Here is a 27,824-nt window from a genome sequence, read left to right as displayed (position 1 = left end):
TGTCATATTTCAAACTGTGGTTTACTCACTATGGGGAGCATAGATTGCATCTAGGTAAGTTTCTTCTTCATTCAAGTTGATTACAATATGCTACCTTACAGCAGCCCACTAAACAAATTATACTTTATATGACAAGAGTTAACACCTACTCCCTCGTTCACAAATTTAAGATGTTTTGGATATTTCAATACAGACTAATAGAAGAGTGAACAAACACACTAAAACTTGTCTATATACATCCGATTCACAAAAAAGTTAGAACGTCTTATATTTGTGAATGGAGGGAGTATTTGTTAAAATAGGGGTCTCATTGATGCACGAGGTCAATTATGTAATAGAGCATCTACCCATAAACATATATAATGGAATATCCATCATTTCTTATTTTGATTGACAATATGCATGTTGTCCTCGTGTTGCTATTTTGTAACATTACAAAGAACATCCGTAAAGTATGTTTAATTTCTCAAACAGTGTTGTTGGATGACAACTAATTATTTGTCAGGGAAAACAAAATACTTGAATGAAAATGATTTCTTAATAGAATACTCTGATCATATTGGGGACTTAATTGATCCACTCACACATAAAAATATTTGGCATTAGGGTTTTATGACCTATTTGCCACACAATTTTTTTAAATATAAATCGAAGGGCGAGACAACAGAGGAGAGAGGCAGCGGTCCCTATGTTGAGCCTGGCCCCGCAGCAGTTTCAAGAAAGTCACGGTGGGCCTGGTGGTGGATATGGTGAGGAAGCTGTTAGGCAAGGAGCAAAGTAACAACCTCTATGTACAATGTTTCATGTTATGCCCTCTTTTTGGTATATAATATTTTTTAGGTCATGCCATTATCACCCATTTGTTCCTGGTGTATCTTGGACAATGCTATCACTATTGAAATTCAGAAATTTGCCGTCTGCCAAGGCGGACGACAAAGGGCACGAAGACCGGGACAGAGCAAATTAAGGGGGTAGGAGGAGAAGTCATTTGTGCTCACCAACAAACGCAAAGGCGGAGCTCGTCCAACGCACGTGGAGGTCGTCGAACAACTGCACATTGAAATTCACCCGATCAACACAAATACGATGTTTTTCTAATTAACATGATCGGAAAATATGTGACCTAACTCATAATTTACAAAACTATGACCCCGTGGGCCTCTGGAAGGCCGAAAAGCACCTTCTTGTTCAAAAGAAGGCAGAAGAGGTGTCGGGGGTTGGGGCTTAGTGGCGTCGGGAGTCAGTGCCGTCGAGGGTCGGTGGCATCGGGGGTCGGGGGGTTAGTGGCGTCGGTTGTGGGGGGTCAGTGGCGTCGGGGGTCCAGGGTCAGTGGCGTCGGGGGTCCAGGGTCAGTGACGTCGGGTGTCAGTGGCGTCGGGGGTCGGGGGTTGGTGGCGTCGAGCGTCGGGGGTCGGGAGTCGTGGGCCGAGGGTCTGGGTCGGGGGCAGTGGCGTCGGGGGTCGAGGGTTAGTGGCGTCGGGGGTCAGTGGCGTCGGGGGTCGGGGGTCAGTGGCGTCGGGGGTCGGGGGTCAGTGGCGTCGGAGGTCGATGGTCGGGGGTCAGTGGCGTCGGGCGTCACGGGTCGGGGGTCGAGGGTCAGTTTCGGGGTGCCGGGGTTCCCTTTTCCTCTTCTTTCTTCTTCTCCTCTCTCCTCTTTTTCTTCTTCTTCTTCTTCTTCTTCTTTTTTCTCCTCCTACTCCCCCTCCTCTTTTTCTCCTTCTATTCTTTTTCTTCTTCTTCTTCTTCTTCTTCTTCTTCTTCTTCTTCTTCTTCTTTCTCCTCCTCTTTCTCCTCCTCCTCCTCTCCTCCTCCTCCTCCTCTTCTTCTTCTTCTTCTTCTTCTTCTTCTTCTTCTTCTTCTTCTTCTTCTTCTTCTTCTTCTTCTTCTTCTTTTTTCTCCTCCTCCTCCTCCTCCTCCTCTTCTTCTTCTTCTCCTGCTTTTTTTCCTTCTGCTTTTTTTCTTCTAACCTAACTAACTAACCTAATTAGCCTAATAATCTAACCAAATAAACTAACTAAATTACCCTATATATGATAAAAAAACTAACCTAATAAACTAACTAAAGTAATTAACTTTTTTAAAAAGAAAAACAGGAAAAACTCACCGGCAGGGGGCGGCGGCGGCAGGGGGCGCGCGGCTGGGGGCTCGCCGCAGGGGGCGTCGGCGGAAGGGGGCGGCGACGGCAGGGGGCGCAATGCAGGTGGCGCGCAGCAGGGGGCGGCGACGGCAGGGGGCGCAATGCAGGTGGCGCGGGCGCACGGCAGGGGGCGGCGGCAGGGGGCGCGCCGCAGGGGAGGTGCTCACCGTGGGGGTGGGTCGCCGCGGGGAGGTGCCCTCGCGGGGAGGGGATCCCACGGGGAGGGGGTCGCCGGGGGGGGGGGGTGGGCTCGCCGGGGGGGGGGGGGGTGGGGTGGGCTCACCGCGGGGAGGGGATCTCGCGGGGAGGGGGTCGCCGCCGTTGAGAGAGAGAGTGGTCGGGTGAGAGAGAGAGAGAGAGACAGTGAGCGAGGGGGGGGGGTAACGGCTGTTATAGGGTTGCCCCTTTGCCGTCCGCCCCCGACGGCAAAGGGCCGTATGGCAGACGGCAAAGGCCCGCGGATGGCAAAGGCCCCCGGATTTCGGACACGACAGGCATGGGACCCACGCGTCCCCTTTGCCGTCTGCCCTGGGGCTCTTTGCCGTCTGCTGGCAGACGGCAAAGGACCCACACATGGCAAATAGTATTTTTGCCATGTGTCAGTTCTTTGCCGTCTGTATTGTGTCAACTGATGGCAAAGAGGTTCTTTGCCGTCAGCCAGCAGACGGTAAAGAACTGGCTGACGGCAAATTTCTGGATTCCAGTAGTGTATTAGTATAATTGTATTGTCTTACATATGTATGCATATATTCAATTTGAACATTCATCAAATTTCATATTTATTTTTAATATTCTGTGCCACTACATATCTACACAAATTCCATTATTTGATACATTTTGATGGGCGCAGCAACGCGCGCCTCCCATGATCTAGTATATATAGAGGGAGAGAGGGAAGCCACACCCTAATGCATAGGTGCAACCTTCCCTCTCTCCGTAGATCGGTTTCTCCTCCAAAACACATCTGCGACAGTGCTCGGCGAAGCCCTGCTTAGATTGCTCCACCACCACCGCCACCACGTCGTTGTGCTGTCGGAGAACTCATCCACCTCTCCGCCCTCGATTGCTGGATCAAGGAGGCGGAGAACGTCATCGAGCTGTACGTGTGCTAAACGCGGAGGTGTCGTTCATTCAGCAATAGATCGGGCGGATCATGATGGGATCGCGGGACGGATCGCGATGGGATCGCGGGACGGATCGCGATGGGATCGCGAGACGGGTCACGATTTGTATCACGAAGACGTTCGACTACATCAACCGCGTTATATACGCTTCCGCTTAACGATCTAGAAGGGTATGTAGATGCACTCTCCCTCTCATAGATGTTAGTCTCCATAGATTGATCTTGATGAGCGTAGGATTTTTATTTTTATTTTTCATGCGACGTTCCCCAACAGCAAGTAGGGAAGCTGGTGAGGTTAACGTCCTCATTAGAGCAGTTATGGACAAGACTGAAGTTTAATTTGTGTTGGAGAGCTGGAGATTGGTGCAAGAAACAATGCTTCCATGGATTGATATCTTAGTTTCTCAGCGAGGGAAACTTGCAACTACCTACAAACCCTCACACTTGGGGCCCAACATTTACTGCCAAGCCAAATTACTTGGAGTACGAAGTTTTCTCTTGCACTGTTGTCGGAGAAGCAATCTTCTACTCTATATTTTTTGTTGTGCAATCATTATCTTTCCTTCTATCTATTTTCTTTAGTTTCTTTCTTACTGCCAAATTTTACATTTATGCAATTTTTATACAACCAAACAACATTTTTATAGTAACAATGTTGATTTATGGAACTTAAAATAAAGTGTGACTTCATATCTCATTGATAGTTATTTTAAAAGCTTAGAGCTAATAGCACATCATGAAAACCTGAAGAAGGAAAAACTATCAATGTATGGAGTATGCTCTTTACATGCTAAGTATATTTAGAATAGACATGATAAACTTTATGATCTAAGTGACGAATATTTTGATAAAAGAAAATTATGAGTTCCATGGTCCCTCTAATGATAAGTGGGTAGCTTTTTTTTTTTTTGGGGGGGGGGGGATACTAACATAGATGGTGCCACTCAGACCAGTGATACACTTGATAAAGTATTGCTATGCACAATCTAACTATATCTATCGGAGGGCATCGTTTCGGTTTGCACGCTCATCTGCATTCGGTCAAACAAAAATCAAAATAAATACTAAAAAATAAAAATAAAATCCATTTTTTCCCGCTATAGATAATTTGATGTGAGGTCCGCTTCAATTTTGTATCATTTGAACATGTGAGCAGCTTTCAGCAAAAAAAGACAAATCAGGTCAAAACAAATGCTTGAACACTAGACTTTTTTAGAGACCTAGAATTTGTCTTTTCTGCCAAGAATTTCCCAGATCTCAATGATTCATAAACTCGAGCAAACCTCAAGCATCAAATTATTTACCATCCATTTTTTTGGAAATTTTTAAGTTCTTTGAGTTTTTTATTCAGCATGGGTGGAGATGAGGTTGAGAAATGGATTTTCGTATCTATTGCTATTATTGATGATGATTACAATATGTCTATCTGCTATTCACTTTTCTACCCTTGAAACCATTGGGGGTGTACAATTTTCCAACATACAGAAGTTATTAGGACTGTGTTTGTTTTCATTTTTATTTTTTGAGGGCGGTTACGGGTGGTTCACCGCACCGGGCTCCGGGCCCGTACCCAAAGCATCGAGCTGGCCTGCATTTCCCGCGGATAGGCCCAAGGCCCAAGCCGACAACATATGAAGAAGCTCAAGCCGAAGGCAGAGGAATCCCCATCAACTCCTTCCCCAAGCCGCAAATCTCCGCCCCCACCCCTCCCGACTCGCCCAGGCCATGTCGTCCTCCCCCGCCCCCGCGCCGGACGCCGGCGCCGCCGCGATGGCCGTCGACGACTCGTCGGAGACCGACCAGCTCGACTCTATGTCCACGGAGGACATCGTCCGGGCCACCCGCCTCCTCGACAACGAGGTCCGCGTCCTCAAGGTAACGCCCCCCCACCCTCCCCCTCCCCCTCCCCCTCCCCGAAACCCTAGCAGCCGCCATCGCATCCCGTCGGTCCAGGGTCGTCTGATCTGGTTTCTCTCTTCAGGACGAGCTGCAGCGGAATAACCTGGAGCTCGAGAACGTCAAGGACAAGATCAAGGAGAACCAGGAGAAGATCAAGCTCAACAAGCAGCTGCCCTACCTCGTCGGCAACATCGTCGAGGTTCGTGCCTCGCCTGCCCCGGGAATTCACCCGATCTGGATGCGGATGCGGAAATTACGGGTTTATTTACCGGCTTCGTTCATGCCGGATTCGCGAGTCCACGATCCAGTATTAGTAGCCCATAGTAGCGTCTGACTCCACACGCTCTAGTTTTGAGCTTCTCTTCGTGCTGATTGATGAGGGGCAAGTGACTGTGTGCCCTAGTTCAGTTGCTGGCACGCCAATTTCCCTCTTGTGACCAACCTTGTGATTTATGTTGGAGCTAGTAAATCAATTGCAACTGTATTGCTTGCTATGTGGTAGCTATCTGGAGTCAGTTGGTGTGTATCGGTGCTGTTGTTCATTAGCTTCTGATAATCTATCTGGCAAGGATAAACTGCTGCACTCATTTATGTCTTTTCCTTAAACTCAGAACTGATATTTTCAAGGTTATATTTTGCCAGGTTGCTGATAAATATCTTGACTTCAGATGCATTTTTACTCGGAAATCTACTAATGTAATTTATCAACTGTTTCAGATTTTGGAAATGAACCCTGAAGATGAAGCTGAAGAGGATGGTGCTAACATAGATCTGGACTCACAGAGGAAAGGAAAATGTGTTGTTCTTAAGACATCCACAAGACAGGTAAATAAACTTGCTCGAAACTTTCTGTGGTGCTTACATCTCTAGTATCTGTTACTACATGTACCCCAACTGTATATGCATGAACTGTCGTGGATGTAGCCCAGGCATGCCGGTGGTTGGTCCCATAGAAACAAATACTCGCAGAGGAGTGATGCTCCATGGTTGATTAGTTGTGTGTGCTTCTGCCTATATTTGGGAGAGCCGAGGAGTACAACAGAAGTTAGTTAAGTGCTAGTGTTGTAGTTCAGCACAGTTCAGGAGGTGGATAATTAGGAAAAAGATAAGATTATTATGAATTCATTTGGTTTCAAGTTAGCACAAGCATTAAGTTTCACGGGCCTAGTTAGGTACGTAGTTTTGTACAAGAGCAGGTGTTGTAATCTTCCACACTATGGACCTTTTCCATCTAAACAAGCAGTAAAATTCTTAAGTAGATTTTAATATTGATTGACAACTCTCCTATAGGCTATAAACACCACCATTTGTTATTTAAACTGAGTTTGGCATGACAACCATGCCAAGTTCTCCTGGGAGCTGGTACCATGATACATCAACCACAAATAGCCGAATTTATTATGTCCGACATCACACCCTAGTTCTTTGCAGTGTCAATATTCCTGTCCCTGCCTGCGTACAGCATTTTACTTGGTCAATTTATCTTCATTTATGAGCCCGTGGACTATTTTAATTTAGATTTTTGGAACTTGACAAGGTTTATTTCCACATACCATTTGATGAATCTCATTAGTTGGGCAATCTTAGCTGTCTTACAGAATCAATTTACTTTTATGCTGTAAAGAGTTGGACGTGCTGCTCAAGGCTTCTCTGTTCATTTTCTATTCTTGATTGCAGACTATATTCCTTCCTGTGATCGGGCTAGTTGACCCTGACAACCTCAAGCCTGGTGATTTGGTTGGAGTCAACAAGGACAGCTACTTGATATTAGACACGCTACCTTCAGAGTATGACTCTCGAGTAAAGGCAATGGAGGTAGATGAAAAACCTACGGAGGATTATAATGACATTGGTGGCCTGGAGAAAGAGGTATTTACTAGGATGATTGCCAGTTTATCTTTCTGTAGGTAGTACAATGTTACGTTTCTTACCTCAGAATTATTTTAGTTGATAATTGTTTGTTTTTATTTGCTCCCTCATGTTCTGATTTTGTATTGTCTAATTTCTAATGCAGATTCAGGAACTTGTTGAAGCTATAGTGTTGCCAATGACACACAAGGAGCAATTTCAGAAGTTGGGAATCCGTCCCCCGAAAGGAGTTCTTCTATATGGACCACCTGGGACGGGAAAGACGTTGATGGCTCGTGCATGTGCTGCACAAACCAATGCAACCTTTCTGAAACTTGCTGGTCCGCAGCTAGTTCAGGTAACTAATTTTGGATGTTAAAGTCACTGAAAGCAGAATGGGCAACATCATGTTATTATTCATTTTAATGAACTAGATGTCATGCTAATTTACTTATTCTAGGGCTAGCAGGCTTATTCTACCAATCATTGAACACTGCTTTGGCATGCTTTGCACACTATGATCAGTTCTGTTAAGATGATTGTATCTTTCTTCACACTCAAGTGAACTTTGATTGTAATCCTTAACTCTAGTTGATATTGATTACGGATTCTTTAGCATCATTGGCTCAGGATATGACTTAGAATGTCAACTTGCATCTAGAATTGCTGGCTCCAATTTAGAATGTCCATTTGCATCTGTAATATCCCCAGGTCCAGCATTTTTTAGTTCTTCTGGGTATCTTTCAGTCAGATATTAACATTTTTGTGAATTGTTTCAGATGTTCATCGGTGACGGGGCAAAGCTCGTCCGAGATGCCTTTGAGCTGGCAAAGGAGAAGGCCCCCTGCATCATTTTTATTGATGAGATTGATGCAATTGGAACAAAGCGTTTTGACAGGTGCATTTAGCATTTTGTTTTGCATGCATTACTTGTACACTAAGCGTTGTGATTTTTTTTAGTTTAGTGCAGCGTAAATGCTTAGTTTCTCTTTACCTATTGTGGTTGAAGTATGCCTCGTCATGTCATTGCTCTTGTTTTTAATTTGGCGAATTGTCTGCTGAACACCATGGTACTCCCTCCGTTCCAAAATAAGTGCCTCAACTTTGTACTAACTTCAATACAAAGTTGGTATTGAAGTTGAGACACTTATTTTGGGACAGAGGGAGTATAATCTTTGTACGAGGAAAATCAGTTAGTATCCCTGCAAGTCGAACACTCCTTCAACCTTCTATGTCATCATATGTAAAATAAGAGAAACTGTTCTTAATTTTATACTTCCAAGAGATAAATACATTTCAACTACTTTCAGCATATGCTGCACATCATATGTGATGGTGTTGTTAACCTATTAATGCAGGGTAAAGATATTTGATTACTTGCAACTAGATATGATTTTTTTACCGGGAAGTATATATTTGATATTGTTTCTCTTTTTCTTTTTCTATTTGACTGCAGTGAAGTTAGTGGTGACAGAGAAGTGCAACGAACTATGTTGGAGTTGCTGAATCAGCTAGATGGATTTAGCAGTGATGAGAGGATAAAGGTCAACATGTCCTAATATTTGTCTCTGTAATTTGAATGCATGCAAGCTCAACCTGTGAAGATAATTTGTTTTGTACAGATGGTTTGGCCTAACTAGTTGTTCTGAAAACAGTAGTTTGATAAAATAGATTTATTATTTGATTGATTGATTAATGAGTAGCCACAAATTTGCTTCAGTTGGTCATATAATTTGAGAGATGATGAATACCTGATCAGATGTTTTATTCATCCTGTTTCCTTAACGCATTGTTGTTGTGACTTGCAGGTGATAGCTGCAACCAATCGTGCAGATATTCTTGATCCTGCTTTACTCCGTTCTGGTCGCCTGGACCGAAAGATTGAGTTCCCTCATCCGACGGAAGAAGCAAGAGCTCGGATTTTGCAAGTATGTCTCTTGCAATTTGTTAAAGGCTGATAACTCTTATTGCAAAAATTGCTTACCTTTTGGTTTTGTGGACTCAAAGGAGTTTCTTCTGTGTTCTATCTTGTAGATTCACTCAAGAAAGATGAACGTACATCCTGATGTCAACTTTGAGGAGCTGGCTCGTTCAACTGATGATTTCAATGGTGCACAGCTGAAGGCTGTTTGTGTGGAAGCTGGCATGCTTGCTCTACGGAGGGATGCTACAGAGGTTTGTGCTGACTCTTGTTCACTTGCGACACTGGTGCCTTTATGGAAGTATCAATTTGTTGGTAGACAATGGAAGATGATAACCGCAGATGAAGTTGATTAGGATCTTGATAATCAGAAAATGAAATTCTAAACAGATCAACATTAGGTCTATGGTATGTTCAGCATGAACTGTACAGCTTGAAATATAATACAGTATGCAGTAGAGAATCACAGTGAAACATAAGTACAGTATATAAGATGCTGCTTGAAATCTCAAAGCATTTTATTGTCTTGGTAGCTAGTAGAATCATTTTTTTTATTTGACTGCCTGAAGTGCACTTCCTCATGAAGCATGTTTAACTGTATTCAGAAACAACTAATAATGTACTGGTGCGCTCAACCCTATCTTTTTGGCATATGCAGGTGATCCATGAAGATTTCAATGAAGGCATTATCCAAGTGCAAGCAAAGAAGAAGTCCAGCTTGAATTATTACGCTTAGTTTCCCGTCAAGTAATCAGAACGCGCTGTTTGTAACACTCGGTACCATTTTTATTTGGAATATAGTTTAAATCTTGAACCCTCCTGATTGTGTGAAGCACTCTTGCTTTGTGCGTGTACCCGCAGAAATTATTTCTAACCAATTGCTCTGTGCCGAAAATGCAAATTGTGGTCTACGAGTATATGGCTTGCTTAGGATGGCATTAGCTGGGTGCCAGATTGGTGTTCCGAGCGACTCACGACTTGCTTTTCTATCAGTATGTCTGGTCCTGTGTGCATGAGAGTTTGTAGTTTGTTTTTGGAGACTGAATGAGTGCTGATGACCTGCAATGAATTTGAGTTAACGCTGACCTGCAACGAGTTTGAGTTAACAGTAGTATGATTTTGGGGACTGAATGACCGCTGCTGACCTGCAACGAGTTTGAGTTAACAGTAGTATGATTTTGGGGACTGAACCACCGCTGCTGTGCGGTTGGGCAAGCAGAACAATAACAACAAAAGGAAATCTGAAAATCTGATTGAATGCTAGAAACTATCACCAAAAGCAACCATCTTCATCCTATGCAAATTTTGAATAACATCTAGAAATCTCCAAGCCTGGTTGAAAGATGAAACCAGCAGCAAAAGAGATCTGGGAGTATTTTCCATCTTACAAAAAATCGAAATAACGAAAGGAAACCTGAAAGTCTGATTTGAAAGTTTGAAACAAGCAAACATCTTCATCCTATACAAATTTTGAATAAAACAAAAGAAATCTCCAAGCCTGGTTGAAAGATGAAACCAGCAGCAAAAGAGATTTGGGAGTATTTTCCATCTTACAAAAATTCGAAACAACAAAAGGAAACCTGAAAGTCTGATTTGAAAGTTGGAAACAAGCACCCAAAGCAAACCATGTTCTTCCTATACAAATTATGAATGACAGGAAAAAAAATCTCTGCATCCTTTACCAAAACACCCATGTTCTTCCTATACAAATTATGAATGACAGGGAAAAAAAAAATCTCTGCATCCTTTACCAAAACACCCATGTTCTTCCTATACAAGTTATGAATGACAGGGAAAAAAAATCTCTGCATCCTTTACCAAAAACACACACAAAAAAAAAGGTTTGGGAGTGTCTGGGCCACCCTGAGCTGGTGTGACCCAGGCAGGAACGATCATCTACAGCCGTCGGATGCAACCAAGAGAAGAATCCAGGCCGTTAATCACGCTCTGGCCCAGAGGTCAGAATGCATCAACCAGACTGAAGTGCTTGCCTCCTTATTGGTAAAGGATGCAGCGGTACGAGCCTATAGAACAGATCCTGTTCAAGTAAGGTCGTGCAACAGACAGCCGCGCCCCGCCTTATAAATCGGTGCGGCTTCCCGTAAACTGGCGAGGTGGGACTAATGCTACGACGCACGAGCAGCCCGAGCGAGCAGCGAACGGCCCCCGTCGGTCAGGCAATTGACGGCCCATTCTAGTTGGGCTGGTTATATAACATGGAGGGCCGAAAAGTCCAGCCCACCGACCTGAGAAATAACCTGCTGAGGGCAGCACGCTGGATTTTGTTCGTCTGAAAAAAAAAGCATCCTGATTTTTCTTTTGCGGGGTGAAGCACCCTAGATTTCGTATATGCTTCTGCGCCTTTTCTCCATGCTTATATAACCTTACGGAAATAAGAAATATTTTTAAGATAAAAGCCAAATGGAAACAAAATAAAAAACTCGTTGCTCATAGAAAAAGATCTACTTAGAAACAAACGATCCCGCTTATAAACTGGTCCCGCATGCAGACGCTGCTCGCTTTATAAACCGGTCCCGCTTCCTGCAAACTAGCGAGGTGGTATTAAGAACATCTACCGCCAGACCCTCCTCACACGTCTGGATAGGTCCTCCAGTCAGTGTCCGATCACGAAAATTCGATCTAGACAGGGCTTTTAAACTGACCTCTAATGTCCGGGCTAACCGGCACCCTCCATTTCCAGCCGAAATATGGAGCAGATATGAGGGAGCCCGGACACGCCCGCCACGTCGGACCCGACAGCTCGACCAAAATCCCCCAAACCCTTCCTCCCCCTTCCGCCGCCCGCCAACATTTCTCATGCCCGATCCCTCGCTGTCCGGCACCCTTGCTCTCCATCCTCATTACCTGTCCCGATCCGTTGTCGTGATGTCCTTCATCCCGTCCCCAACCGTCGCGATGGAGACGCGGTCCGCCTCGTCCGTCGGCGGCCCTTCCTCCGCTTCGTCTTGCAAGCCGGAGAACATCGCGTGTAAGTTGCGCCATTGCAGGCAACGACAAAGAGAGAGAGAGAGAGAGAGAGAGAGAGAGAGAGAGAGAGAGTTGGCCGCCCAGGTACATGCGGACATCGTCGACGAGATGTCTCCTCCGACACGTTGGGCTCCCCTCCCTAGCTCACCCCATCGATGCAAGCGCCGACACGGATTATGTTGTCCGACACTGCCGAGATCGAGTAGGAGGATGAGACGGCTGGCTGGACCCTTCCGGAGAGCTTTCCGACCACGCAAGAGCCGTCGGTCCATGAGTGTGAGTCCCCGCAGCTCGTCCGGGAGCGGGTGAGCACAAACAACCCCACCGCCCGGGTTGCACTCGATATGTTCGACGAAATGTGTCAACAAGACCAGATAAGTTTGCTCCTGTCCAATCTAATGATTAATATTTTATATAGTTCATTAGTTTGCATATGATGATTGCTTGCAAATCATGAAAGTGTAGGAGACATACTCATGCTCGTTTGGTTGAATAATGATATCATTTGCTTTTGTTTAAAACTGTTGAATTCAGATAATTTATATCAGATAATTGATGTGCATGGTTTTGTATCAATTTAAAAATCTAAATATGAGATATATGCATGTACGGAATGAAATATAAGGAGTCGTTTAAATGCGTTTTCGGACATACTCCGGACGCGTTCCACGCATATAGGGAAACCGGATTTGCTTAGTCTGGCCGTGGATGCTCTAATGCTACGACGCACGAGCAGCCGAGCGAAGCGGCTCAGCGCGCGAGCGAGCAGCATTGGCGGCTCATTCTAGCCGAGCTGGGAAGCCCAGCCAGCCAGCCGACCTGCGAACAGCACCCTGGATTTTGTTCCTCGAAGAAAAAGCACGCTACATTTTGTTATGTTATACTTCTGCGTTTCTCCAGCTCAAAAAAAATAATAAAAAAAAAAACTTGGGTCCTCATAGATCTCCTACCCTTGAGCAACCCCGACACTCACTCAGGCCTCGTTTGGTTAAGGGAGATTGAGAAGGTTTTGAGAGGGAGGGATTTCAGGGGATTGGGTGAATCCCTTTGTTCCACCCAATCCTCTCAAATATCCGGGGCTTTGCTTTCACTAATACCCCGAGGAGGGTTTTGAAACACATGGGTAGGAAGGAATTGAAGGAGAATGGAGAGGATTGGGCTAAGTAAACCCCTCCTACCAAATGGGCGCCCGAGGATCTGTGGGGTTTCTGACCCTCCCGGGAATTTTCCTCTCAAAACCTCCCCAATCCCCCTTAACCAAACGAGGCCTCAGGGGGGCGGAGTTCGCACGAGCAACGGCTTGACAATGAGGGGGCAGTGACTAGGAATCTTGTTGGAAAAGACATGAATACGATGCGGTGGTCGAGCGGTGGGTGGCGGAGTGAGAGCGCTCATGAGAGACTGAGTTCCTCGGTTACCTGAGGATAAGTGTTACATTAGAGGATAAATTCCTGTTCTCATTGAATGCAGATCACGATCCAGTTTCTTCCACAAGAAAACTCTCCAAAACACTTCACATCTCGTTTGGCACCTCTCATTTCATTTCATTTTGTGAAAATGAAATGAAATATATGTCGGGATTTCATTTGATTGAATCTCGATTCCAAATCCAAATATCATGTTTGGGTGACACTACAATTTAACAATTGAAATGATATGCCATCTTGTTTGGATGCCATTTTGGGAAATTCATCAACCCGAGCCAAGGTTAACTTGGAATGAGACAAACATAGTCTTTCCAAGATTTAAAATCCAACTAGCATAAAAGGTTGCATCACACAATCATAAGTAGCTCCATAAAGGAAAATCTAGGTAATCAAGTTAGAATCGTCGAGAACAAGTTGCAACACACAATCATAAGTATCTCCATAAACAAAAATCCACATAATCAAATTACAAATGTCATGAACAATTTGCAGCACACAATCATAAGTAGCTCCATAAATCAAAATCCAAATAATCAAATTACAACTGCCATTTTATAATTTGTGGCTTGACTTGAGATGCATCCAAGTAAGGTTGATTAGTGTTGAACTTGTGTCTTCTTTTTGTCCTGCAAATATGATGAGAACCATGTAAGTAAACTATTAACTGAAAAGTTGGACGAAGCAAAAAAAAAGTCACATCAATATTTTAGTTGCATTTGTTGTGAAAAGAAATAGTAATGCTAAGGACAACTACAAGTACTTAAGCTAATAAAGGGAAGATTTAAATTGCACCAAATCCAGTGGTAAGATTTGAAAAATATTTTGTACTACTTGACATGAAAAAATTGGTTTGAACCTAAACCTGAGCAAGGATCTAGCAGCTCCTGTTCTATTACAACGGGTTTTATCCAAATGTAGGACTAAAATTGCACGGGAAATTTATCCTGCAAGGTCTCTACGTCTCAGTACATTTAATAGAAAGGGCAACCACATGTGAAATTTTCATAACAACATGCATTATCATAAGAGAAGGAACTATTTTTGAAGTTATTATCATGGTTAAACAAGCGCAAGCCAGCCAGTAGACATGGTACTGATGGAAACTTTAGCTTGTAAGCAATAGGGGTGATTGTACTGACATCAATGACCTAGTTGGAGGGCATCTGCAAGCACTATATGTTTTTAACCATAGCTTAATGCAAGCACTATGTTTTTACCTTGTAGCTTGAATTGATGGCATCAATGTATATTAATGCATGGGCTTTGTGCTTTGTCTCCAAGGCAACCACTGGTTGGTGTATACATAAGATGATACAACACATTACCAAATTTATGCTTTCACACCCAATCACACCAGCTTGTTTTTTCTAACATGATTTGGTTTAGTTTTATCTTGATGACCAAGAAGTCGCATGATTTAATTCTATACGTGATATCATTCGAATTTCCTGTTTGGCGCATGTATGAAGAGGTATAAAATGCATGGCAACGGTGAAAAAAATAGTGATGATAATAGTGTCTCAACTGATGCATTGACATCGACCCAACAAAAGATATATTTGATTTGTCACATGGTTTGGTTCATCTCGATGAAAGTGTCTACCATCTAGTTCTTATCATCAACGTTTTGATTCGTCTCAACCGGAGACGCCAGGCAGGCCGGTAAGTTGGAGTCGTTGTGTCTGCCTCCACTGGTGGAGCGTCGGCGGGACCAAGGAGGGTCCTGCCCCCTCGTCCAAGAGAAAATTTGCAAGGATGTGCTCCTCCTAAGCTTAAACTCGATGCTAATCTCCTGGCCTGTTTAATCTCTCTAACTCTTTTGGCCCCTCCTTGGATATGACTCACGCTCCGCCACTGTCTACCTCAGTGACAACATGCCCCATATGGCAGTGTTTGCTTCTTTCCCCATTGACTCAATCAAGTATTATCCTCACCCGTGTCTTCTCCCTACTTGTGAAACCACTATCATCAAACACGAGCAATGGCGAGTTTAATGCAAGTAAACCATTAGTGCAATGTCTAGACGCAAAAACTCTGGAAGAAATCCTCTGCGAGCTGGATCATCAACACGTCATAACAAATCACAATAGCCTTCGATGGTGAGGTAGCAACAGGGATCTCATAGACCTAATAGCTTGATACGGCGAATTCCTCGCTCTGACCTCCACCAAACGTGAGTGTTGCACTGGGTTTGTCGAATTTAGTTGCAAAATCACCCATAGAATCATCTCCTCTGAACTTATTGCGTGGTCGGGGACCAACCTCAACCTCTCCTTGGGTGTGGCTCTCCTTCAAATCTACAGAGCTAGCTTCGAACGCATCTTTACTGTAGCTTCAGACGCATCTTTACCTACACACATGGCATCCTCCTCATAAATCTCCTGCCCCGAGCAACCCAAGATCCACGGAGGGAGCCAGAGCTCGCACGTGGCGGCTTTGCCATGAAGGGGTAACGGCGAGGAGCCATGTCAGAAAGGACGGCAATGCGGGCAGTGGTCAAGGGGTGAATGGCGGAGCGAGAGCCCTTGCGAGAGAGGTCTTATCCCATTTCTTCCAAAATTCTCCAAAATAGCTATTAATTTTTGGAATTTTAAACTTGAATTTCCTGTTTTTTGCGAATCTATAAATACCACCAAAATAGGAACTGGAAAAGGATAGAAAAATAATCTACCTGGTCGCATGGTGGGCCATCGACCAAGCCGCGTGTCAGCGACTCCCGGCGCGGCTCACCGTGCCCCTATGAACTCGGAGTTTCCTTCAGACGGGAGGCCCCTTCGCACCACTGCTCCACCCCGCACCGAGAACCAGCCTTGGTTCCGCGACCTCTACCGCAACCGCAACCGAGCGGTTGCAGGCGCCGCCGGCAACGCACAGCATCCCGTCCACCCGCTCGCCGCCGCCGCCGCCGACGCCGCGCCCGCCGCGCCCGTGGCCCCCGGCGCGCCGCCCGTGCCCCCCGCCGCGCCCGCCGCGCCCGTGGCCCCCGGCGCGCCGCCCGTGCCCCCCGCCGCGCCCGCCGCGCCCGCCGCGCCCGCCGCGCCCGTGGCCCCCGGCGCGCCGCCCGTGGCCCCCGGCGCGCCGCCCGTGGCCCCCGGCGCGCCGCCCGTGCACCCCTTCGCGACGGGGTTGACCTTTGCCGGGTGCAGCTTCGAGCTCGGTGAACACGTCCCCGCGTATGATTCGGCCTCCGACGAGCCGCCCGAGGACCCCGCAGCGCTGTTCGTCTGGTGCAGCTTCGCCCTCGCCGACAACTTGTACCAGTATGACGTGGCGCGCGTCGAGCTCATGGAGGCGCTCGCCGCGCCAGAAGCACTTGCGGCGCCGGCAGCCGTCGCAGCGTCTCTCGTTGCGCCCGCAGCGTACGGGAGGACCCTCGCGGAGAACCTCACCGCGCTCTCCCAGGGGATCTCGGCGCACGCGGCGTCCCTGCCCGCAGACGAGGACGCGCTCGCCCAGGCGTTCGCCGAACTCGCCCGCACCTGCAGCACCCACGCGCAGAGTCTCGTCGCTCACGCGTACTTCCTCACCGGGTACGCCGCAGGCCTCACCGCCGGCGTCGCGCCCGCCGCGCCCATCCAGGTCCATTTCTTCTTTCTTTATTTCTGCGTGATTGGATTGCTTGTGTTGATTCGTAATTTGATCCATACATTAGTTTTGGCTTAGAAATTAACATTCAGAAAAACCAACAGGTTCATGTGCTCGGGTAGCTGTTAGCTGAATCTCAGTCTCCCAGATGACAATGTTCATTTGCTCGGAATCAAAGTTCAGTCATCCTACGAATTCTGCCCCCCAGGGTTTTAGTAATTAGGTGCCTGTAGTTCTTCAGGCCTGCATACTGGACATATGAGGGTTTTTGTTCTGATCTTTTTCAGGACAAATTTACAAAACATCATAGTGATGATTTAGTAGGAAAATTATATGCGATAACCGTTTATTTTATGTATGATGTACTTCTTGTGCGTACCTGCTGTGTCAGCGGCCGTTTGCGCAGATGGTTAATTCATACTTTTTCGTCGTGCAGGAACCGGCGCCCTTTCGGCTTCCGCATGCCGCTTTAGATGTCGAGGTGGACCGCAACTAGGAGGACTCAGACCGCCTCGTCACGCGTACAAAGTTACAAAGCCCGTGAATGTTTGAGGTCTTAATTGATGTGTCATACAAGTCTTTTAGATTTTGGGAACAGGAACCGCGATATTGTTTTCACTCGTCACCTCGTTACGCCTACTGGTGAAATGGTAAATGTACATATTCGGGTGAAATTTTTATCCAGAACCTGGGTGATATTCTTGCACAGGAATTGTTACATTTGATTCATTTGATTAGATGAAAAATAAAAGTTTACACGAAGATTTTAACTGTGATAGTAACCGAACAATTAGTATGTTATTGTGAAATAGTTTGTGCAGGAAATGATATGAATTGTACTCCGGTTGCATTGCATGTTGTTGTGTTTCTTTTGTATGTGCAGGCCAATTCTTTCATCTACTTGTGTGTTGTGCAAAGCAGCTTTGCTGGGTCTGCAGATGTTAGAATGAATTGATCGAACTTGATTCATTTTGCTGTGAAGCAGTAGTACATTTTTTTGGCTGACAATTTATCCTGAATATGTATTTTTGGTAAAAAAAAACCCAACACTTTCCCATAATGCTCAGCATAGTAGTGTTCATTTTCCAGAACTTACTCGAAGAGCTTTATCTCCTCTGTTTAGCACTGCTGGCCTCTGGATCATGCTCTGCTACTCCTATGGTTGCTCTTGTGGTCATATGCTTGTACTGATCAATGTTTTAGCTCTCCGTGATGTGGATTGATGCTATCTAGGGTTTCAGTGCACTGGCCATGTATTCCTGGTCTTGGTGCTATGCATCTGATGTTGTCCTCTGTATGCTTTGTTCATATGCAGTTGATGTTCTGGTCCATGTGGTGGCTTTGTATGTTGTGTGCAAATTGGGAATTCCCCAACTCTAGGGTTTCCTACTACTGTAGATGTTCATCTGCTACTGTGGTTAGTTTAACTGATGTTTACTGGTCATGTTGCACATGTACTGGTACATGGCAAGTACCTAGTTGCTGGAAGTCAATTATAATCCATGTGTGTACTAAAAGTAGATGCTGTAGTTATTGGGTAAGGTTTCTGTTAACAACAGTTGGTGCTCTTTACTGAATTTAGTGTACCGAACCTGTTCTGGTTTAGTAGCTGCTACTAAGTTTAATTATTCAGTTGTGTATTGTACTTGTGATAGTTTGCTTGATCTTTCTTTGGTTTCAGTTAAGTTATTATCACATTTTCCTTTCCATTTGCATTGTTTAACCTTGTCATAATCCTACTGTATAATAAGTTCAGATTGAAGCTTTTATATGCATACCTATTAGTTATATTGGGTTATAAATCTGCAACATCAGTCATAAAGTTATACTTGCTGAAAGTGGTGATAGAAAGCAACAGATGACTACATGGGTTGGATAACTGTCAATGGAGTCAGAGATGCTTGCACGGACAGGAACCAGATTAAGCAGGTTTGCATAGAAAATGCCATGTTTCTTAAGTTAACAGTAATTACATCTATACCAATGCGGCGCTGCTACTGTTTGTAGGTTACTCACTGTTGCCTTTGGCATGTCTAACCCTCTCCATGTCAGATAGGTAAATAACTATTTTATTAGATGTGAAAGATTCATCGTAAATTACTGTTTTGTACCAAAATCTGACAAGCTAATTAGTTAAATTTTTAACCATTCCTAGATGATAGGCGGGGCCTGAGGGGTTCAATGGTCCGTGGTGTTAGGCGGTTTTCTATCGGTTTTCGGAATCTCCTATAGATTCCTAGCCGGTTTTTCTGGTTTCGGAAACCTTGTATAAGGATCCTGAACCAATTATTTTTAATATACTTTATTATTTTCAATTACTTTTTGGTTTTCCATTTTAAATATTTTTCTTCCCTTTACATTTTTTTTATCCTTTTCGTATTTTCTTTCTTCTTTTCATTTTTTTCAAGCATATATATTATTTGCAACATATGTTCAGATTTTTTTAATTGCATCTTCCAAAAATTATGTTCCTGTTTTTAAATTTTGATCTGAAATTCAAAAAAAGTTTAGAATTCCAAAATTTGTTCGCTTCTATTTAAATAATACTCCATCCGTCCCCAAAAAAGTGATTCAAAACTGGCTCAACTTTGTATTAAAGTTACTGTAAAGTTGAGTCGCTTTTGAGTCACTTATTTTGGGATGGAGGGAGTATTCGGAATAAAAATGCTCAAACTTTTAGAAATTCACAAGTTCAAAAAATTGTTCTTTAAATTTAAAATATATTCAAATTTCCAACAAAAAGTCTTTATTTTTGTAAGATGTTCCATTTTTAATATTTTGTTTAGAAATTCAAAGGAAAGGGAACTTTACAAATTGTTTGCTTCTTTCAAAAATTATTCAAAATTCAAAAAATATATAATTTCATACATTAGAAATGTTCATATTATTATTTTTTGTACACAAATACATAAAATGTTCCTCTTTTCATTTTTTATGAGTGTTTTCAGATCATTTTTCAAAATTTTCGTAAATGTTCTTGTAGTCAGTTTTTTCCAGTTTTCTAAAAAATATGTTTCGTATTCCCCAAAACTGTTGACATTTTCAATAAATATTCGCGTTTCAAAGACAATTGTTTACTTTTCACAAAAAATGTTCAAGTCTTCAAACTTTGTTCCCTAAAGTTTGACCTGAATAATGTTTTCCCTCAATATTATTCCCTGAATAATGTTTGCTGAAAAAATGTTATTCCAATATTGTTACCTAAATAATTTTCCCTAAATAATGTTCGGGAACTTCAGAAAACTTTAGGGAACAATATTAATTTGTGAACAAATAAAAATCAGAAACATTTTTTTTTTACTTCGTGAACAAATAAAATTCCCAATTTTTTCATTAATTTTGGAACAAACTTTGATAACATGCACAGTTTTCTAATTCGTGAAGAAAATTAGAAATTGGGAACATTTTCGGAACTTCCCGAAGATTTTTTAATTTGCGAATTAATTTTCATAACATGGACAGTTTTTTGAATTATAAATTGAGATTGAATGAAATTACAAATTGGGAAAAATTTCTGAAGTTCCTGAACATCTTTTGAATTCGCGAACAAATTTTCAAAATATGAACACTTTTATAAGTTGTGAACAAAATTTTGAAAATAGGAACATTTCTTGTTTTTTGAAAATCTTCACATTTTTAAAAATCTGTGTGAAATTACAATTTTTTCTCAAAATTTTGAAAAACCATATGCTACAATCACGAGAATCGATAATCTCTAGTGGCTAGCAGTGGTCCTCTAGGAGTGCGACATTAAGGGCTCGATTCCTTGCGGCGCCAATTTCAATTTTTGCGATTTTTGATCGAAATCACTAATTAGGGAGTGTTTCTTTTAAAGATCACTCCCACCTCCCAGGCTGCGACAAGTGGCGCACTGCATACGTGCCACTTGTCGCGACCTGGTGTTTTTTTCGTGGATTCGTATTTTTCAAAGATATTATCTCCTAAATCGTGCATTCAAATCTCGAACTATTTTCACCGTTGTATTTTTACGTCGAGATCTTCAAAACTAGATCCCAGGTTGATAAGTTTTGATAAACTTTTTTTCACGAAAAAAACGGACCAAAAAATACCATGCCTATGGCGTTAGAAAAAAAAACAGAAAACACGTTTTTTCCGCCTTTTTTCCTTCCCTAGTGGCAGGCCTTGTCTCCCACGAAGGCAAAATCGTGTCTCTCACGAAAACAAAACCGTGCCTCTCACGAAAAAACCCGCGTTATTTCTCCCTTTCCAAGAGGCACGGGAAAATCGTGCCTCTCATGATTTTTTTTTTTTTAGAAAACACATTATTTTTCTCCTTTTTCAAGAGGCACGGCTGTGCCTCTCGTGGATGCAAAACCGTGTCTTTCACAAAACAATAATAATTAGAAAACATATTTTTTTTTGTTTCCGAAAGGCTATCACGAAGGCAAAACCGTACCTCTCGCGTAAACAAAAGTGTGTCTTTCGCGAAATAAAAAAGCTTGTTTTTTTTGCAATTATTTTTTTTCATCAAAAAGATAAGAAAGACCGGTGAAAAACCAAAACACACAAAAAAAATAAAAATAAAAATTACAAAATCCGAAAACGCGTCTGAAAGAAAACGAAATCCGAAAGAAGCGTTGAGAGCACGTCACGTGGCGGCGGGTGAGAACACGCTAAGTGACAACGCGTAGGAGTGCTCGTTAACTAGTAACTAGTATACCTGGCCAAACAAGCCGGGCCAACCAGGCCAGCTCGCATGCCAGACACGACACGGCCCGCCATGGGTCAGTCACGACACTGTTTAAACGGGTCGGGCCACGCACGCGGCACGCCTCAGGCCGTGTCTGAGCCTGGAGGCTGGGCACGTGGACCAGCACGACATGGTCCATTTATTTTTTTAATATTTTTTTAATATTTTTTTAGTTTTTTAATATACATATAATATACAACTCAATAGGTCTAAAAATGAGTTCACCAGAATAAAAATATGCGATCCAACATGCTAAACGGGCCAACATGCCAATCCATTAATAACCGGATCGTGCTTAGGCCTGAAGGTGCAGCCCACGGACTGACACGACACGGCTCGATTACTAAACATGCCCCTACAGGCCATGACGGGCCAGGTATGTTTAGCACGGGCCGTGCTCGTACCGTGCCACGTCGCCCATTTGGTCAGGTATGGTAACTAGTGACTCCCATTTTTGACGGAGACCTCCTATTTGGCGCTTTCAGCGCCGCCGGTTAGGGAAACCGGCGCTTGCAGCGCTTCTCCTCCCTCATGGGCCGGCCCATTTAAAAAATCCATTGGTCTATAAAAATTTGAAAAAAGTTCATAGAATTTTAAAAAGTTCAGATTTACAAAAAAAGTTCAATTATTATGAAAAAAGTTCAGCGATTTTTAAAAAATATGTCCATGAATTTTCAAAAAGTTCACAGAATTAAAACAAAACATCAATTTTTAAAAATAGTTCACTGATTTTGAAAAAAGTTCATCAACTTTTTAAAACAGTTCACTGATTTTGAAAAAAGTTCATGAAATTTAAATTATGTTCATCAATTTTCAAAACTGTTCACGAATTTCCAAAAAAAATCATCTGTTTTCGAAAAAGCTCACCGATTTTTTTTTAAAATTCACGGGCTAAAACAGTTCATGAAAAATCTCTACATGGGCCGGCTCATTATGGAATGCTGCAGGTGCCGTTAGCAAATTTTGCCTTTAACTGGCGCCTGTGGCGCTAAATAGGTTTTCTCTTTTTGACGCTGTATACGTAAGTCGGGGTGGCTCTCAGTGGGCCGGCCCAGTCGCATGCTAGCTACATAGCAGATCCGGTGTTAACCGAAGCGAGCTGGGGTTCTTAAAAATAAACGTGCCAGATGGGATTCGTTCCCTGGCCGATGGGCAGAGTCATGGGTTGCTACATAGGAGATCGGCCAGAGTCATGTGTTGCTACATAGGAGATCCGGTGTTAACCTTGTTCAAATAAAAATGATTTTCCCTATTTTTGTATTTTTGCGGGGGAACGAATTTCCCCATTTGACATGTCCAAAATTAAAAGTAACATTAGAAAATAAAAGAACATTTGGCATGCGAACTACTTCCTTCGTTCCTAAATATAAGTCTTTTTAAATATATACATACGGATGTATATAGACATATTTTAGAGTGTAGATTCACTCATTTTACTTCGTATATAGTCTTTAAAGAAATCTTTAAAAAGACTTATATTTAGAAACGGAGGGAGTACACATTTTTAGAGGTAGGAACGAACGAATCGAGGGCGGTCGGATGCCCATGATGCACACGTACGCTGCTTGATTATGTTTTTTTAGATCCCGGTTTTCGCACGCACGTACCTGTTTTTGGACTGTTTCTCTTGGGGCGCGTTTGATTACCTAGGACCGCGGAAAAAGAAAATATGCCTATTTGGCTGCTTGGCCCGCATATAAATCTTAGCTTGCACGAACCTTAAAGCAGTGCTCAGTCATACCCGTTAGGAACGGTTGAATCAACAGTTTTTAACGAGTCAGGCTGGGGCGATGCATGGGAGGGGAACGCCGCGCTCCGCAACTACGGGCATGAAGATGGCGGGAGCGATGGCGTATCTTAAAAAAAGGCAGGACAAATCCACGTCACCGCCCGTCGATTCGCAGTCGCCCTATATAGTCAGGGTGACCGGCGTACGAAAACTCCCACCACCATTCTCGCCCTCTCGAGCTCTCACTCCAACCCGAATCCACTTGGATGACAAGGTAAGTTGCACAACTACTCCGACGGTCGGTTGGCTACGACGACGGATCCACCCCTCCTCTTCTCCTGCATGCCGCACCTCCCCTGCGGCTCCTCCGATGGTGTATGTAAGTTCAACGACCCCTCCCCTCTACTAGTTCTAGCTAGATCTGGATGATTTGTTCGACTGTGTTGTTGCAGTAGCTAGTTGGGATGGATTTGAAGCATGGTAGGGGTTGTGTTCGCGATTGTTTGCTTAAATGTTCATGGATGGATTGATAGTATGCTTGGATGTTTATGGATGGATTGATAGTATGCTGGGATGTTCATCGATGAATTAGTAGTATGCTTAGATGTTCATGGACGGATTGGTAGTATGCTTATATGTATGGTTTGGTATTGTGCAAGTGTTGAACAAGATCATTCATATGTGTCCATGATTAGTGTTGTCTTGAACTAGATCATCTATGTGTGCATGTTTTACTGTTTGTTCATACCAACGATGTGTAGTGTGTCTTCCACGTTTACAATTAGTACATATTGTCGATGTGTAGTCTGTTGTGGTGTTGATGACGCTTACGTTTGTAGGACATGAGCACACAAGAGTTTACTCTGCCCATCGTGCCATCCAAGAGCCAGTTCTTGACGTCCTCCGTCGAGGACTCCCAACATAAGATCGACTCGATGCCTCTTGATTCAGAAGTTTTCGAGGTGCCGTCTATGGTTCGTCCATTTGTGCTGGCTCAGACCAATGCTAGATCTCATGTATCTGCTCAAAAGGCAGTCGCAAAGGAGAAGAAGGATGGCATGGGATGCAACATGAAATGGCAGCTGTTCCTCTCCAATTTTGTACTTAACAAGATGTGTGAGATGATATTTAGTGGAGCGAGGACTGACAAGGGATTCAAGGAGGTGCACTTGAACTCTGTGGCAAAGAAAGCCTTTGAGTTTTGTGGACAGGAGGTCACCTCGACCGAGGTGTAGAACCACCCGAGGAAGTGGAGAACAAGGTGGATCATCTCCTCCAAGCTAAGAGACCTGAACAGTGCTTCATGGGATGAGGAGACCCGAACAATCATGTTGGAGGCAGAGCACTACCAAGGCCACATCCCGGTTAGCTCACAAACCATGCCATTCTAACTAACCATCTCCTGTGAACCATTGCTGTACTAACTAGCCACCACTCTACCCTGTTTCTTTCTTAGGATCACCCCAAGGACGCAAAGTTCCTCAACACACCTATCCAAAACTACCTCCAGATGCAACATATCTTCTCCTTCAGGCTCGCAATCGGCAACCACGCCATGGGCTTTAGTCAGCCGCTGGGCTCACCGTCGCTTCCGATACTCAAGTATCCAGACAACATCAAAATTGATGCTCCTAAGAAGGATGGTCAACATGTTCCTGTGCTTGATAGGGAGAGGAAGCGGGCAAGCTTCATGGAGGAGGAGCTGCCTGTCCTCACCAGCATGACTCAAGCAGTAAAAGAGATGGCCATCGCCATAAGGGAGAGCAAGATGATGGACTGATAACCCACAAGTATAGGGGACCGCGTTAGTCTTCAGGGGTAGTATTTGTAGGATTGAACAACATCAGTAACACGTCACATGCAAGTATCCGTATTGCCATGTTGAAAGACTTGCGTTCCACAACCTCGTCAGTTTTGAGTATGTCCTAAATTTTCTTGAGACTTATGCTAACTAATGACAGATGCAGCCATTTTGTGTGCTCAGGCCATACACCGCTTCTGGTTGTACTCCACTTTCTTCTCATCAAACATTCACGCATACCAATTTTTACCACTTTTTGTTTTTCAGTGTGTTGATTCCAAACTGAGTTTGTTATGTTGCTCAAAGGGTTTCGTGGCACATCCAGTGATGAAAAAGAATGCTTGATTTGCAGTCTCATGAGTAGGAGTATTCATCTGATCTTTAAATGGAGAACGATCCCCTGATCGTAATGCATGCAGACGATGATTCCTCATCTGTGGCATGTTAAAAACATGGGGACATCCTACATTAGTAGAATGACAAAACGATGCTACAGAGGCATCTTAAGAGTAGGTGATAAGTCTCTGTCGTACCTACTTTTCTGAACTCTTTTGCCCTTGTTTTGGACTCTAATTTGCATGATTTGAATGGAACTAACCCGGACTGACGCTGTTTTCAGGAGAATTGCCGTGATGTTGTTTTTGTGCAGAAATAAAAGTTCTCGGAATGTCCTGGAAATTTATGGAGATTTTTTCTGGAATAAAAAAAAATACCTGCACAAAGATCCACCGGAGGGGGCATGCCAGTGGGCCACAAGCCCACAGGCCGCGACCACCCCCCTAGGCCGCGCCGTGAGGGCTTGTGGGGCCCACGTGGCACCACTGCCCCCAAACTCAGCTCTATATCTTCCGTCTTGCCCGGAAAAAAAATCAGAGAGAAGGTTTCATCGTGTTTTACGATACGGAGGTGCCGCCACCTCCTGTTCTTCATCTGGATAGCAGATCTGGAGTCCGTTTTGGGCTCCGGAGAGGGGAAATCATCACCATCGTCATCATCAACCTTCCTCCACCGACAATTCCATGATGCTCTTCATCGTTCGTGAGTAATCTCATCGTAGGTTTGCTGGACGGTGATGAGTTGGATGAGATCTATCATTTAATTGAGTTAGTTTTTGATGGGGATTGATTCCTAGTATCCACTATGTTCTAGATTGATGTTGCTACTACTTGGCTATGCTTAATGCTTGTCATTAGGGCCCGAGTGCCATGATTTCAGATCTGAACCTATTATGTTGTCGCCAATATATGTGTGTTTTAGATCCTATCTTGCAAGTTGTAGTCACCTACTATGTGTTATGACCCGGCAACCCCGGAGTGACAATAGCCGGAACCACTCCCGGAGATGACCATAGTATGAGGAGTTCATGTATTCACCGCGTGTTAATGCGTTGGTCCGGTTCTTTATTAAAAGGAGAACCTTAATATCCCGTAGTTTCCATTAGGACCCCGCTGCCACGGGAGGGATGGACAATAGATGTCATGCAAGTTCTTTTCCCTAAGCACGTATGACTACACACGGAATGCATGCCTACATCACATTGACAAACGGGAGCAAGCCACATATCTCTCCGTGTTATAACTATTGCATGATGAATATCATCCAAACGAATCACCCACACATTGCCTACATACGGAATACATGCCTACATTAGATTGACAAACGGGAGCTAGTTACATATCTCTCCATGTTATAGCTGGTACATGATGAATCACATCCGTCATACTCATCCATCACCGATCCATTGCCTACGAGTCTTTTACTTCTGGTCCTTGCTATGTTACTTTGCCTAGGCTTGTCCCTTGCTACAAAAGGGATTGGGCCACTTTGCTGCTGCTGTTGCTACTGCTGTTACTCTGCTGCTGCTGCTACTGCTGTTCCTTGCTACTTTGCTGTTACTTGTTGCAAGATCCTTTTCCGACACTATTGTCGGGGAAGAATAGTTACCCGCTCAGGTGCAACCTACTGGCACCATTGATACAACAATTAGGAATAGTCTGCCGTCAACAGATCGTTTCTGGCACCGTTGCTATCATACTACTTTGCTACTGATACTTTGCTTGCAGACACTAATCTTTCAGGTGTGGTTGAATCTGACAAACTCAGCTGCTAATACTTGAGAATATTCTTTCACTTTCCCTTTGGCGAACCAACAAATTTGGGTTGAATACTCTACCCTCGAAAACTGTTGCGGTCCCCTATACTTGTGGGTTATCAAGACCTTTTTCTGGCGCCGTTGCCGGGGAAGCACAACTATATTCTCTGAGTCACTTGGGATTGACGTCTGCTGGTCACTATGAGGAATCCGAAAGATCCAAGAACTAAAATCTTGCCTTACACTACGAGGAGAGGTAAGGAACTACCATCTAGCTCTGCACTTGATTCACCTTCAGTTTTGAGTAAGTTTGCGACTTCACCTCCTGCTAGAAATCTTGATATGTCGTCTGTGCTTGATGATGCTACTTCTGCTGCCCATGATGCTATGCTTGATACTATGCCTGATGATACTATGCTTGATACTATGCCTGATGATGCCATGGTTGATACTATGCCTGATGATGCTATGCTTGATACTATGCCTGATGATGCTATGCTTGATACTGCTTTGCCACTAGGTGCCCTTGATGCACAAATTGCTAGAGTTGCTGCTAGATGTGA

The 27,824-nt window shown here is 43.9% G+C and overlaps 2 protein-coding genes and 1 non-coding gene across 3 annotated transcripts; 2 read left to right on the top strand and 1 right to left on the bottom strand.

Moving 5' to 3' along the window:
* Positions 1 to 4,885: 4,885 nt before the first annotated feature.
* On the top strand, positions 4,886 to 9,823 carry LOC123401345 (26S proteasome regulatory subunit 6A homolog). The gene is made up of 10 exons (XM_045095128.1): positions 4,886 to 5,135; positions 5,242 to 5,358; positions 5,877 to 5,984; positions 6,837 to 7,028; positions 7,174 to 7,365; positions 7,787 to 7,905; positions 8,464 to 8,551; positions 8,816 to 8,935; positions 9,042 to 9,182; positions 9,587 to 9,823. The coding sequence occupies exons 1-10, from the start codon at positions 4,986 to 4,988 to the stop codon at positions 9,662 to 9,664; spliced, it is 1,305 nt and encodes a 434-aa protein (XP_044951063.1). The 5' UTR covers positions 4,886 to 4,985; the 3' UTR covers positions 9,665 to 9,823.
* Positions 9,824 to 10,768: 945 nt separating this feature from the next.
* LOC123406706 lies at positions 10,769 to 10,984 on the bottom strand. Its single transcript, XR_006612365.1, has one exon. It is a non-coding gene; the product is annotated as a small nucleolar RNA U3 (small nucleolar RNA).
* Positions 10,985 to 16,022: 5,038 nt separating this feature from the next.
* On the top strand, positions 16,023 to 17,704 carry LOC123405832 (translation initiation factor IF-2-like). The gene is made up of 2 exons (XM_045099373.1): positions 16,023 to 16,922; positions 17,365 to 17,704. The coding sequence occupies exons 1-2, from the start codon at positions 16,023 to 16,025 to the stop codon at positions 17,422 to 17,424; spliced, it is 960 nt and encodes a 319-aa protein (XP_044955308.1). The 3' UTR covers positions 17,425 to 17,704.
* The last annotated feature ends 10,120 nt before the right edge of the window (positions 17,705 to 27,824 follow it).

This window comes from Hordeum vulgare, chromosome 6H (genome assembly GCF_904849725.1).
Source record: "Hordeum vulgare subsp. vulgare chromosome 6H, MorexV3_pseudomolecules_assembly, whole genome shotgun sequence".
NCBI lineage: Eukaryota > Viridiplantae > Streptophyta > Magnoliopsida > Poales > Poaceae > Hordeum > Hordeum vulgare.
The sequence above is the reverse complement of the archived record's forward strand: the minus strand, read 5'-3'. Positions and strand labels throughout refer to the sequence as shown.